The sequence below is a fragment of the Oncorhynchus gorbuscha genome, linkage group LG04 (assembly GCF_021184085.1).
Source record: "Oncorhynchus gorbuscha isolate QuinsamMale2020 ecotype Even-year linkage group LG04, OgorEven_v1.0, whole genome shotgun sequence".
NCBI classification, from domain to species: Eukaryota; Metazoa; Chordata; class Actinopteri; order Salmoniformes; family Salmonidae; genus Oncorhynchus; species Oncorhynchus gorbuscha.
Genome location: NC_060176.1, coordinates 4577412 through 4592631, shown reverse-complemented (window position 1 = coordinate 4592631; position 15220 = coordinate 4577412). Strand labels below are relative to the sequence as shown.

The 15220-nt window shown below is 40.3% G+C and overlaps 1 protein-coding gene across 4 annotated transcripts; it reads left to right on the top strand.

Annotated features, from left to right (window-relative positions):
• The first annotated feature begins 1286 nt into the window (after positions 1 to 1286).
• Positions 1287 to 6237, top strand: LOC124033078 (insulin gene enhancer protein ISL-3). 4 transcript variants are annotated; one of them, XM_046345011.1, is made up of 6 exons: positions 1287 to 1454; positions 1889 to 2078; positions 2530 to 2795; positions 4039 to 4319; positions 4985 to 5152; positions 5486 to 6237. In XM_046345011.1, the coding sequence occupies exons 1-6, from the start codon at positions 1397 to 1399 to the stop codon at positions 5600 to 5602; spliced, it is 1080 nt and encodes a 359-aa protein (XP_046200967.1). In that variant the 5' UTR covers positions 1287 to 1396; the 3' UTR covers positions 5603 to 6237. The 4 variants fall into 4 exon arrangements, with proteins under 4 accessions (XP_046200967.1, XP_046200965.1, XP_046200966.1 ...); XM_046345009.1 differs by having other exon boundaries at positions 4039 to 4331; XM_046345010.1 differs by having other exon boundaries at positions 4036 to 4319.
• Positions 6238 to 15220: the final 8983 nt, after the last annotated feature.

Below are 15220 nucleotides of genomic sequence, written 5' to 3'. Positions count from 1 at the left end.
TTTCATGCTCTACTCTGACACGATAACCGTTAATAACTACAATGTATGTAGCTAACAGTGCAGTTGCAAATTAGAGTGAAAGTATGTTGTCGACATGCCATGTCCTGAACTGACCTCAGACAGACTTCAGTCAGACTAGCCAACTAGACGTTGGTGGCAATCTGAAACGGTAGAAGAAATGGCTGCATTTGTCAACACTGGAGTTTTACATACCAATTGTCCCAAACTTCTTCTGTTTATTGTCGTAAACATAACTGGCTAGCTTTCTAGCTAATCAGCTAAAATCTTGCTAACTATTTGTCTTGATCTAAACAAAGTGACAGTTGAGAAGCATCAGTTAATTCTCCACTCTTGTATCTCGCGAGAACAATGTAGTCTGATCTCTCTTTCACTTTAAACAGTGAACTCAGAGAACAGCCCTATCTAATCATTTCATTATGAATTCAAAGGCCCTTTTAAGTAGGCTATAAAATACATGATGTAAGCATTCCATTCCATCCATAGACGTAAACATGTATATTTCATTGGAAAAATACAGGCTGATGTAAAATATGGCAACCAAAAGGTCATAAATAAATCTGTGAATTATCTGGAATTATATAATGAGAGCCCTATACTCCAAAATTCCGAGACAATGAAAGGAACCTACCTACATTGTATTAATTTTATTTATGAAATAGAACAAATTCAATACAGAGACTTTGCGGATACATTTGACTAAAACTAAAAATCAGGTACCAGTCTAGAGTGGCTCACTGCGCTGCTCTCCTGTCCTGTCATGAAGCAGTAAAATTGTACTTCTAATGTTCCTCCAGTAGGTGTCCTTGTTGTTCTCGAGTAGATGGATGTACTGATTCACATGGTGTCAGGTGTCATGATGAGTTGTCTCTGTGCATTCTCCTCTGTCTCAGGAAAAACATGCAATTTACTGCTTACTCCTGCTAATTCCAATTCCAATGTAGGCCTAATAAAAGTGTACAGATTGAAAATAATTAACAGTAATTGTCAGGAAATAATGCATCAACCAAAAAAGCTCACCATAAACGTAGGCAAATATCCAAGCCCCAAAATACCTTAGAATTACCTATTGCATTCCAACAAATAACCAACTGTTTCGAAATTAATAAACACTTTGAACTATCTATTTCTTTAAAATCTCTAGTGAGACTTGATATGACAGTGGGAATATGTTATGTGGGACGAATGGATGTCCAGTTTTACGCGTGACGTCAGAGAGCGTGTGGGACACTGCAGCGCCTCTTCCCGGGGCCGTCCCACAGTCCGAACTGAAGTTATCAGACAGCCAGGCACAGGCTACTCACCTCCCTCCTTTCTCCTCTTCTTCTCCTTCTTACTTCTTTTCTGCATCTTATCGCAATCCCGTCATCATTCCTGTATGGTGGATATTATTTTCAACTCTTCTTTCTTGGGTGATATGGGGGATCATTCCAAAAGTAAGTGCCATTTTTTTGCATGTATTTTTATCCGCTTTTCCCAGTGTTGTAGATTACACTACAAATCGTAGCCTCTGAAATTAAAACATATTATATTATCGCATTCAAATGCCATCGTATTTCATAAATGTATTTGCATAAAACAAATATAATATATTCGTATTGGTATTGTTTTATTATCCATAATGCGGACTTTTTCTTGTTTATAGTTCATTTTATTTTACATTTATTTTTAAACGATTGTGCGTAATTTCAGAACAGGTTTTAGTCATTGGAATGTAATACAGTGAGAAACTGGGAGCATTTCGCTCTGTATAAGACCATTTAAGACGAAGAAGTGACATGTAGGCCAGTGGCTCTCAAAAAGTGTGATTTAAGGTGTCATTAACTGTGTACATGGGAAAGAATGGTTACAATGTCTGTGCTCTCTGCAGAGAAGTCCGGATTCGCGATGTGTGTAGGCTGTGGAAGTCAGATACATGACCAGTACATTCTGAGAGTTTCCCCGGACCTGGAGTGGCATGCAGCCTGCCTGAAGTGTGCAGAGTGCAGCCAGTACCTGGATGAGACATGCACTTGCTTCGTACGGGACGGAAAAACCTATTGCAAAAGAGATTATGTAAGGTAGGGATTGAAATTCTTTGGAAATAATATGTTAGTGATTGAACGTATTTTAACGTTGGTATGAATGAGGAGGTAGCCTACTAATATATTGTATATCCATATACATGCAAGACTTGTACCTAAATCACAGAGGCTTATTAGGCCTAAAAATACGAATATCCTTGTTTTGGAAGGTTTATAAAAAAAAGTGTGCTAAATCTGTGTAATTCAATGCTAAATGTATCTGTAGTTCATCGCTTTTCTACAATTAAAATAGTTCGTTCAAGCTTGTATACTTTGATCCTGGCTAAACAATGCACAGTAGTATTTATCTTAGCCTTGTTTCTGACGTTCGAAGTAGACCCAGTAATGTAAAACTTGGAATAAAAACTGTCGTGACAACAAATCAAATGGCTGTTAGAAGTTGTTGTTTAATTCAATATGTTTTTGTTGTTTCATTTACTCCTTGCAGGTTATTTGGAATAAAATGTGCAAAATGTAACCTGGGATTCAGCAGCAGTGATTTGGTGATGCGAGCCCGGGACAACGTGTACCACATCGAGTGTTTCAGATGTTCCGTATGTAGCAGGCAGCTCTTGCCGGGGGATGAGTTCTCTCTCCGGGACGAGGAGCTGTTGTGTCGGGCGGACCACAGTTTACTAATGGAGCGAAGCTCTGCCGGAAGCCCAATCAGCCCCGGACATATCCATTCCAACAGATCACTACACTTATTAGCAGGTCAGTTGCACATCCAAAACAACACCACCACTGACTTCTGTAATATAAGAAGAAGAAGAACAACAACAATAATAATAATAATATGGAGGCAATCATGTTAATCAGAATGATGATATTCATTGTTAGATTAATGATCATAATAATAGCCTGATAATAATAGTTCTCAATATATTTCCTAGAATTATCGATAGGCCTAATTTTATGATCATAACGATCGGTAGACTCCAGAAACAAAATCAGATGCAAGCTTTGAGTCATTAAGATGTCAATAACTAGGCTATATTAGGCAATAGGCGACCAATATCAGACTGACCTTTAAACTTTTCCATGGAAAATAACTGAGATATGATTTCATGTTTATACCAAGCTTTTAAAATGGATAGATTTTGAACATAAGTGACGTTGGATTTTTTAAAGGATTTTGATATTTGATATTTGATATTTACATGACTATTTAATAGTGTTGACCCATAATACAAATACAGTAGGCTATAATAACTTCAAAGATTAGGCTAATCCCTACTCCTTGACGTTAGGCCTATCAGGATCATCTGGGTAACAATAAATACGACTTTACAGATAATCTCTTAATGTGAAAATTAAATAATTTTAGTAGATAGAAATGAACGAGTAGGCCTACACACAGTTGCTGTTGTAATAGTTAATAGACTATTCCTTTTAAATTTAACAAAAACGTAATGCATGACATAAACAAGGAGTGTGTCACAGTGCGCGGATGGGAATCTGTAGCCTATTGAACTATAATGCAATAAAGCTTACATGCTTTTAGAATTACATTGTCATTGGGGCCTAGACATAATTATTGCTCAATATGGTCGATATATTTTTAGGAGGGAATACCAAGATCAAATGGAGTACGGGTGAATGGAGAGACTGTTATCGTTAAATATATCGTAAATATATATATATATATATATTTACATAACAGTCTCTCCATCCACACGTACGCTCTCTCTCTCTCTCTCTCTCTCTCTCTCTCTCTCTCTCTCTCTCTCTCTATATATATATATATATATACATATTATAACGCATGGCAAGAGTTGAATAAGTTACATTTTAGATTAATAAGAGTAATTAACGGTCTATATAACAAATAGCAAGAAACATACTCCAGGAAAAAACGCATTTGCATAGACTATAATAATAATAAATAATAACAATATAATTCAAACTTTAGTTAATTTCCTTTTTTATTAAATATAATTCCGCCTCTCTTCAGCAGAGCCGGTGACAGTACGGGCACCACACCGAAACCACGTCCACAAGCAGTCAGAGAAGACAACACGAGTGCGAACCGTTTTGAACGAGAAGCAGCTCCACACGTTACGGACCTGCTACAACGCCAATCCGCGGCCAGATGCGCTAATGAAGGAACAACTGGTGGAAATGACCGGCCTCAGCCCAAGGGTTATTCGAGTTTGGTTCCAGAATAAAAGATGCAAAGACAAAAAGAGATCTATTCTCATGAAGCAACTTCAGCAGCAGCAACACAGTGATAAGACTGTAAGCATCTTCGTAAGTTAATCTCGGAAACATTTTTTATACTTCTTTTAGCCTATTACTTTTTCTTTATGTTTGGTTCATCGTTGAATCCTTACATTTTTGCGATAGTTGAGGTATGTCAGCACAGGCTGGTCTCATAGACTAAACATAACATAGTAGACGAAAATCCGGGATATAAGAATTGCAATTAGTAACACATCATACGAATTGTAATTCGTAACATTTTATACGAAATGGATGATAGACATCCACAAATTAATACCATACCAAACGTGCATATCATACTAATATACGTCTCCAAGATTTTCGTTTACTATGTTACGTCTACCAGTGAGTCTAGGTTGGTCAGCAAAGAAGTACTTGTGGCCAAATGGTTACCTCTTAAATGCAAATAATTCGTTTCTCTGGAATGATTTGACCAGTGCCACACTTGAATAACCCTTGGTCCGAGGCCGGTCATTTCCACTAGCTGTTCTTTCATTATTGTTTTTCTGTATTCAACCTGCCAATAAATAATTAATCAAGAATTCAATTGTGCATGACCTGTATTGGAAAGCAAAGACTACAGAACGAAATGCTGACATTCTGATCTGGGAATTTGATTATTTTCTTCCTCTACCAAAGTGTAGATTTAATTTGGATTTCCTATTCTAATCTCGTATCAGAGTCTACAGGGGCTCACAGGTACGCCTTTGGTTGCCAGAAGCCCTATCAGGCACGACAACACGGTGCAGGGTAACTCGGTGGAGGTGCAGACCTACCAGCCTCCCTGGAAGGCCCTCAGCGAGTTCGCCCTGCAGAGTGATCTGGACCAGCCGGCCTTTCAACAACTGGTAAGAGAGAGGAGACACACTGGGGTATTCTATACTTACATGCTAATGTAGGTGCACATGTGGGTACGCGTATTTACGCACGAACACACATTCAAACTCTCTCACACACGAACGCACGCACGCGCGCAAACACAGACACACACACACATACACACACACATTAATTTAGATGACGACATTTTCTTAGTTTTTTCTTCACTTTAATGTCATCAATTTAAAATGTATAATTAATAACGTTAAATGGCAAATTTCAACGTCAGAAGTGGCAAAATTCGTAGCCTAAACAAAGCCAGGACAGATTTAATTTGACATCACTGTCTTTGCACATTACAGGTGTCTTTCTCGGAATCGGGTTCATTGGGAAACTCCTCCGGCAGCGACGTGACTTCTCTGTCATCGCACTTACCCGACACCCCGAACAGCATGGTACCCAGTCCCGTGGAGACGTGAGACCGAGCCACCAGCCTCGGTTCCAGGCCTAGCATGTTCCCGCCCCGGTCCCCGGTCCCCTGCATGTGACCAGCTCATCACAGCGTCCTAAAGACAGAGGAGTCGTTTCGGACATGGAGAGGAAAGTGACATATTCTCAATTTTGAACAATTACCTAACGGCACTATAAAGCAACGCGTATGAAAGCCCTTCTTCTTAAGACAGTTCAGCATTTTTGAGGATATCAGTGACAAAACAAAAACGAACTTCGTTGCATGAACCGAAAGAAGATAGAAGATTCTCATGATGGATTTACAAAACAGCCTCCCTCCATATTACATTGGAGCCATTTGATGTCGAACCAGATGGACATTCTGCAATTCATTGTGAACATGTCGTGTCTTGGTATCTTTATGTGATTTTTGATACATTTATTTCGTTATCAAGCCCATAGACTCGTGTGTTTGTCTTAAAAAGGAGCATGATTTCCGAAGATGATATAAAACAGATTCTTGTTGTTAAATATTTTATCTTAATAGGAAGAGGGCAGGTATTTTGAGCCTCTCTAACAAAAGTAAGTTATTGTTATTTATTGTCAAGACAACGATTCATAAAGGAATTAATAACTGATCAAAAATAAAACTGTTAAATCTTTATAATGTCTAAGTTACACAGTCATTGCATAAACTCTTGTAGAATTTCCCTCACTAGGCTTACACCCCCGTTCCCTCACTAGGCTTACACCCCTGTTCCCTCACTAGGTTTACACCCCCGTTTCCTCACTAGGCTTACACCGCCGTTCCCTCACTAGGCTTACACCCCCGTTCCCTCACTAGGCTTACACCCCCGTTCCCTCACTAGGCTTACACCCCCGTTCCCTCACTAGGCTTACACCCCCGTTCCCTCACTAGGCTTACACCCCCGTTCCCTCACTACCCCCGCTTACACCCCCCGTTCCCTCACTAGGCTTACACCCCCGTTCCCTCACTAGGCTTACACCCCCGTTCCCTCACTAGGCTTACACCCCCGTTCCCTCACTCAGCCTGTTGCATGCAGTTCATCAAGTTGACCAGTGGTTATTTGAGCTATCGACATCAAAACCTTCAACCAAAGGTATTCCCAAAACGAGTATGCTTCACGCAAAACTTATAGGCCTCCAGTTCCCCGAGCTTCTAAACCACAGAGGTGTAGGCCTATATGCAACAAATCAATCACCAATATATTTCTGAATTTATCAAAATGATAATTGTGCTAACAAGGTGAATAAGTTCCCTATTTATCCCTGCATTAGGCTTTAAACCACTGCAAAAAGAGGCCTATTAAAATTGCGATACAAAATGATGGATGAAAACGTCAATGATCGAATACTGAGGGTCCATTGATGAAAGCATTTGCATACACATGTTGAATGTTATGACTATTATCAGGCTAATCTGATAGGCCTATTGATTTTGGGGAAATATTTATAATCATGTTAATATGTTATTTTTACTCGGGCTATTTCATCATTTCCACTTTAAAAAACATTGGAGCTTAAAATTTGCATGTGGAATGAACAATAATATTATTATATATTTTTAAAGTAAATAAGACACCCTCAATTTGAGGGTTTGCGCAGCCTCCCTAATGCTTAACATAACCGTTTTTCTGAGGCTGGGAGATTGGAATTAAGGTGGATTGGCTTCTGGTCATTTACTTTCTAAGGGCGAATTTTTGTTGTGATCAATCCAGTTTCACTGGTTAAATCACAAGTCTAGACAGCCAACAAGGATCGGCGGCTTCTTATCTGCGCCTGGCATCACCTGCAAACGATACATTGAATGAAGCCTCAACAAACCCACTGCTCTCTTTGGAAAGAGCTAGTTTAGGGGAGAGACCAGCTCGTAAACCCACCCTAATCTGGCCGCAGTTTATTTTCATTCCACTCAGTCAATTGCGTTATTACGCACGGGTCAGAAGTCTCAGTAATGACATCTCAGACCAAGTACCTTTGCGTGTTTTTAACCGGGCTACGTAAAGACTAGGCTACCTGGGCACAATTAGTTAGCACTCATCAAATAATTTGAGATAATAGGAACAATTAACAAAAAAAATACAGTAGACTAAGACGAAATGTATAGACTATTATTAATTATCCCATTTGTAGTTTGCTATAAATTCCGTTTAAAAGTGGGTCTAACTTATTATTTTTAAAGACTAGGCTACCTGGGCACAATTAGTTAGCACTCATCAAATAATTTGAGATAATAGGAACAATTAACAAAAAAAATACAGTAGACTAAAACGAAATGTATAGACTATTATTAATTATCCCATTTGTAGTTGGCTATAAATTCCGTTTAAAAGTGGGTCTAACTTATTATTTCAATGTCTGACCATAATATCACAGGATCAAAATAGACTCATGAATGGAACTATATCTTGTAGATTTAATTGAATATGTATTAAACATCACTATCCTAATTCAACTCAACTATTGGCTAGGCCTACGATTTATTGATTGATTGATTTCATTATAGTGTCATGCATCTTCATGATTCCCAGCCCACATGGGCTTATACACTGTAATAATATTATCATACTTATATATGGACACACCTACCTACCTACCTACCTACCTACCTACCTACCTACCTACCTACCTACCTACCTACCTACCTACCTACCTACCTACCTACCTACCTACCTACCTACCTACCTACCTACATACATACATACATACATACATACATACATACATACATACATACATACATACATACATACATACATACATACATACATACATACATACATACATACATACATACATACATACATACATACATACATACATACATACATACATACATACATACATACATACATACATACATACATACATACATACATACATACATACACATTTGCATTCCTAATGAAATTAAAACAACTGAAAACACAAAACAAAAACCTTTATCTAAATCGGAAGTTTGAATGACAATGGGTAGATAATAGATGCGTAATTGAGCTGTTTTAGAGACGTTGCAGGAAACAATGCTGCCTGTTAGAGATAACCGGAGATAACCAGAAGTTACTGACAGAGGAATAACAATATTGATGCATCTAGCCTGGAGAGGAGAAGTTTCAAGAGACAAATGTCCTAGATACACATTTATTATAATATAGATTCATAACATTTACAAAGTTGTATTCTTCCCTTTAAGGTAAAACACATTTCAACCCTATACACTCAAAATGCCTGGAATGTTTGATTTGGATTGTGAATTAAGAGTAGGCAAAATAGTGTGGGAAAAGCATAGGCCTATGGTCATTTTGTTGGAATTGGTAGGCTGTTTCAAACACAATCGATACATCTAAGTGAGATCATAGGTCAAATAAACATGTGAACTTTATCAAACCTTAGTCAATCTGACCTATTTCATTGCAGGAATTTCAGAGTAGGCTGTAGCAAAAATACTGCATGATATCCTGTCGAATTGGTTGAATTTCAGATGGATTTTAACCTATACTTCTCATATCTATTGATATCTTACCACATTTTTAAAAAACGTAATCATATAAAATCATGTATTATTAGACTTTTTAAAAATACCACACGACAGCCATCACATAATCCTATAACATCAACCTGAATTCGCTTTAATTTATGCTTTGCACAGGGCAGCCTGGAGAAGACCATTGCATATTTACATTTATTTTATTACGTTTCCATTTGAACTTGCTGATAACCGTGCCAGTTATGGCCTGTATGATTTAATCACTAATTGCAAAAGAAAATCTAAAATAATGATTTACAAAATTCCATGAAAACGACTGGCCAGTGTAAACAGATCATTCAAGAAAAGTCATGCACGCAAAGTTTGGAACGTTCGAAAAACTTAAGATGGTGCAACATCTATGTAGTGTCTGTTGTTGATCTTTCATCAGCTTTTCAATGGGCGTGTCCATCCATTGCCTTAAACCAGAACCACAACAAACACTATTAACACCCGCTCCCGGGAGCGTTCTGAGCAGGCGCGCGCGCATACACACACACACGCACACACACACACACACACACACACACACACACACACACACACACACACACACACACACACACACACACACACACACACACACACACGCACGCACGCACGCACGCACACGCACGCGCGCACACACACACACGCACACACACACACACACACACACACACACACACACACACACACACACACACACACACACACACACACACACACACACACACACACACACACACACTGAGAAAGGGAATAAATTACATGTATTAATTGCGAACTAGAGAGACACTCCAGAATTTCAACATTACAACAATATATGGTCTAACCGAATGACAACCCGTTTTCTGAGCTAGTCCTGTCAACCAATAAATTGATCCCATTCAGAAAAATGAATAGTTATGTTTTAGAGGAGTAAAGAATTACTCGAATGATTTCAATCCATTTATCCAGTCATATAGCCTACCTTTGCATTTGCATCAGTGATTGCGTCTTTAGTTCAGCGGACACTTGCATAATATATATAATTCACATTTTATTGACTCCTCTCATTAATGTGTTTGACAAAATAAGGACCTCTTGCCTGCCAACTGTCTCGGTCTAAAAATAACAGAGGGCATTTAGTTGAACCTGGTCACTCAGTGCAACTGGACTCTTCTGAAGGGCATTGTACCACATCATGAATGATTGAATACACCAAACAATTTACATAAGTCAAGGTGTGATGCAACACTCTAATTGGTTGGACTTGTGGAATCGAATAGCAGGTCCTGTTTGGATAGATTCCAGCGTGTTGTCCCAGTCCCATCAGCGGCCGTGCGAAGTGAATGGAGCAGTACTGTATAGCGCGGCCGGTTACAGTGGCCCAGACCTGACTCACCAATGTTCTACACCGAGAAGGGTTGTGTGGCTGGCATCATTCGTTCGCTAATTAGTGTAATACCAAAAGAGCCAAATACAAACTAATAATGCATATTTTGGGCTGTAATAAAGCCATAATAACTTTTGTATAAAAATAATGACAGATACATTTAACGTTTAAGGTTTAATTGAATAGTAGCCTATACACATTTGCAGTTAAAAGATGAATGCCAAGGCATGAGCGTGGAAGAGAGGCCGCCATGCTGACCTGGAAGGAAAAGCTGCAAGTCCAACATCTCAAGGGAATCACTCTAACAGCTTGATTTAATATAGAGACTATGGGGCGTTTTAAAAGAGACAAATAAGAGTGCTGGGAGGAGAGAGTAGCATGCAACATTGTATACTGAGGAATAACAATGAAAACTAAGGGTTAAAATCAGGTTAAATGATGAGCAATGGCAGTTACCACTGATGTGATCCATGCAGAGAAATGAGAACGACTTATTGACCCTTAATCGACTACGAAAAGGCTGGGAGGAGTTAAAGCAAGTAACGTGTCCCCTTTACAGAGGGATTTTCACTATCACTAGCTACATCACATACAGTAGATAATATTATTGTTCCTGCTTACAATGTCAAAATACTGTTCTTATTTTTTGAAGGATCCTCCTTTATGTCTTTAGGTATTTTCCAATACACATGTCCACAGCTAAATGTTATTTTGACTCCATCTGTCAACAAATACATGATGAACACCACTGAGTATTTGCACCCCCCCATGCACTTCCTGTCAGGTCTCTTAAATAGGACATTTAAGGACCAATTCATCTTAGATGGGTAATGGCCAATTTAACTTCTAGTGACAAGAATGTAATCATCTTAGGTTACGCAGATAATGAAAGAGCACTGTGTGTGTGGGTGTCAACATCCCAGTGTAATACTGGGTACTTGTGTTCTATCGATCTGGAGGAATGGATGCTGCTTTTATGGGAAAGTGACACCATGAAGTAATTATTCAGATATTGTCAACCTTAAAAGCATGGAGGAGAAGGAGGAGAAGAAGGAGGAGGAGGAGGAGGAGAAGGAGGAGGAGGAGGAGAAGGCCTGGGCCATACAGGGGTAATTGTCAATGGCATAATAACACAGTAAGTATTCCGTAGCTCTTGTTTTAATATTTAGTTGGTGTGGTATGAGAAAAACATAAAACGCACTAGTCAACACATTCTCTTCTCACCCAGCAGTTATATAGGCTATATCATTAGACATATTTATATATTCTGAACTCTATATTCAATTGACAGTATGTATTGCTCCAGGAATGGTCAGATATCCTACTGTAGATGACCTCGTGTGTGTGTGTGTTATACCCTACTGTAGATGACCTCGTGTGTGTGTGTGTGTTATATCCTACTATAGAAGTCCTGGTTTGTGTGGGGGGCTGTTACAGAAAGCACAGATAAGAGAACTGAACAGGGTTGAACTCCTATATCAGCCAAGAATCAGGTCACCAGAGCAGAGGGGAGGCAACAGAGATATTCTGTCTGTCTGTCTGTCTGTCTGTCTGTCTGTCTGTCTGTCTGTCTGTCTGTCTGTCTGTCTGTCTGTCTGTCTGTCTGTCTGTCTGTCTGTCTGTCTGTCTGTCTGTCTGTCTGTCTGTCTGTCTGTCTGTCTGTCTGTCTGTCTGTCTGTCTGTCTGTCTGTCTGTCTGTCTGTCTGCCTGTCTGTCTGTCTGTCTGCCTCTGTGTCTGTCTGTCCTGTCTGTCTGTCTGTCTGTCTGTCTGTCTGTCTGTCTGTCTGTCTGTCTGTCTGTCTGTCTGTCTGTCTGTGCTGTGCCTGTCTGTCTGTCTGTCTGTCTGTCTGTCTGTCTGTCTGTCTGTCTGTCTGTCTGTCTGTCTGTCTGTCTGTCTGTCTGTCTGTCTGTCTGTCTGTCTGTCTGTCTGTCTGTCTGTCTGTCTGTCTGTCTGTCTGTCTGCGTGTATTAATTTATATGTGTGTGTGTGTTTATGTGCATGTATGTGCATGCGTGTAGTACCTCCAGGCTTTATATGTGTGTGTGTGAGGAAGTACAGTTTCAGTCAAAACTGTGCATGTGGAACAAACTGTGGAGACATCCCCACCTCTTTAAGGAATACCTAGGATAGGATAAAGTAATCCTTCTCACCCCCTCCCCCCTAAAATATTTAGATGCACTATTGTAAAGTGGTTGTTCCACTGGATGTCATAAGGTGAATGCACCAATTTGTAAGTCGCTCTGGATAAGAGCGTCTGCTAAATGACTTAAATGTAAATGTAATGTAATGCATCCGTGCATATGTGTGTACAGCTCACCGGGCTGGTGGCCAGACTGCATGGGATCACCTGGAACACACACAGAGTACAGCCAGTCACTCTGGTCCCACTGTCGACAGTGTCAGAGCGTCGTAAATCACCCAGCCCCACCCACCATAAATCTAGCGCAAAAACAAAACACACAAACGCCCATTAAGAGGAGAAATAAAGGTCAAAGCCACCCACTCAACAATTATTCCCTATTAAACACAGTGAAGGGTTAGCTATACTACATCCCTTTCCACTGAACCAAACTGTTATTAGGCAGTTAGTTGTGAAATACATGATATATTTATTTACCTGTCATTGATGTGAGACAATGAGGCATTGAGGAAGAGTCACTTAGTGAAGGGAAAAAACAACTGCATCAAAGATAAGCATCAAAGAAAATGATAGGTTTGACGCTCTGGTACGCCTATTCATGTCAGGGTTGGGGTCAATCTCATGTCTGTTCAGGAGAGGTTTTTAAATGGTATCAAATGAATCCAACTCTGACTCATATCTCACAACCACTGACTGAAATAGTATTGCTGAATTAATCACCTTGTATTCGTGGGATGGCCTGCCTCCATTGTTACAGTAATAGCCCAGTCCAGGACATGACAGCTGGGCAGAGCAGAATCTGCAGGGTCTGGCTCTACCAACCAGTGACCCAGCTCCCACGGTGTTACCGCCACTTTAAGAAATGAAGCAATACCATTAATGGAACCAACCCTGGGTGGGGTTGAGCAGCTGACATGTTGCTCCAATCCACCAGGGCCCTGCCGACCATCCCCTCCATCCGTCCTTCACACCATTATGACTGGGCCCAGTAATATTAAAATCCAATCACTCCCCAGATTGTTTGATTAAGGAGGGGAGGAGAGGAGAAGAGGAGGAGAGGAGGAGAGGAGGAGAAGAGGAGAAGAGGAGAGGAGGAGAGGAGGAGAAGAGGAGAGGAGGAGAAGAGAAGAGGAGGAGAGGAGGAGAGGAGGAGAGGAGGAGAGGAGAAGAGGAGGAGAGGAGGAGAGGAGGAGAAGAGGAGAGGAGGAGAAGAGGAGAGGAGGAGAGGAGGAGAAGAGGAGAGGAGGAGAGGAGGAGAGGAGGAGAGGAGGAGAAGAGGAGAGGAGGAGAGGAGGAGAAGAGGAGAGGAGGAGAAGAGGAGAGGAGGAGAAGAGGAGAGGAGGAGATGAGGAGAAGAGGAGAGGAGGAGAGGAGGAAAGGAGGAGAGGAGGAAAGGATCAACACACAAAGCAGAAGAAGCCAAGGGGTCTGGTGACTCTTCTGGGTTTGCGTCCCAATGGCATCCTACACCCTATATAGTGCACTACTTCTGAATAGAGCCCCATAGACCCTGGCCAAACTTAGTGCACTAAACAGGCAATAGGGCGCAATTTGGGACACAGTTAGTCTGCTGGTCTGAACCGTTATTGTCTCTCCCTCGAGGCTGGGGCCGGGGTCAGGGCAGGCTGTGGTCAGTATGGAAGGAAGGTAGAAAGAGAAACTCTGTGGAGGTCAGATCAGTAAATTGTGTCTGGAAAACAGGCACTACACTATTACTTTTTCTCAGCTACAATTTACTGACATGACCTCCGGTGTGTTTCTCTGGCTTCCAAAGTGTAGTGACTGCAGCATCCTGGTCCCAGGTACAGACTAACCCAGATCCAGACAGCAAGGCCTAAATTGGAACCAGAAGGCCAGGGTGAAGGTTCTTGACCATGACGACATAAATTACAGGGATTTACAAGATTTAAAAAATACTTTTAACAATACCCCTTTTAATGTGTTCTCTGTTTAATAATGCACTTTAGGGTTTAAGAGCGTGATAAACAAACCAATAATTCACTGTTTTATCATCTGAAAGGTGAAGCCCTTCTGGACTAGGTTCTACAGCAGCGTTCAAAGGCTCCCTCCAAACAGTGCAGTATCAAATGAAGAGCTATCTTAAGATGCTTTGGAAGAAGTTTAAAACAACACCACTGATCTCTATCTCTCTCACGCAACGGTGGAATTGAGACAAATGGTGAAGGCAAAGCTAGAACAAATAGATGGGAAGTTCACGTCATGTCACTTGAAGTTCACATCATCAAGTCAGAGAGCTATGAAGGTATTTGTACCACAGTTTTCACATAATGTATGTATTTTCACATGGTATGTATCTTATCCATTCATTTTGAAATTAATTATGAAATTATTTTGATTCTTATTTTAATCAAGTTATTATTCTTTCTGTCATACAAAAATCCCAAGTTCCGATAGCACTAACTAAACAGAATATAAAGATCTGCTTCTAAAAATTATGAATGGAACTCTGGAAATGTCAACTCCACATTCCCTCTCTCTCTCTCTCTCTCTCTCTCTCTCTCTCTCTCTCTCTCTCTCTCTCTCTCTCTCTCTCTCTCTCTCTCTCTCTCTCTCTCTCTCTCTCTCTCTCTCTCTCTCTCTC

What these genes read in the sequence shown, in the direction of transcription:
- LOC124033078 (XM_046345008.1), top strand. Translation starts at nt 1,397, where the DNA reads ATGGTGGATATTATTTTCAACTCTTCTTTCTTGGGTGATATGGGGGAT. An exon ending in TATGGGGGATCATTCCAAAA is followed by an intron (nt 1,455 to 1,888) that starts GTAAGTGCCATT and finishes TGCTCTCTGCAG; the next exon opens with AGAAGTCCGGATTCGCGATG. An exon ending in ATAAGACTGTAAGCATCTTC is followed by an intron (nt 4,332 to 4,984) that starts GTAAGTTAATCT and finishes ATCTCGTATCAG; the next exon opens with AGTCTACAGGGGCTCACAGG.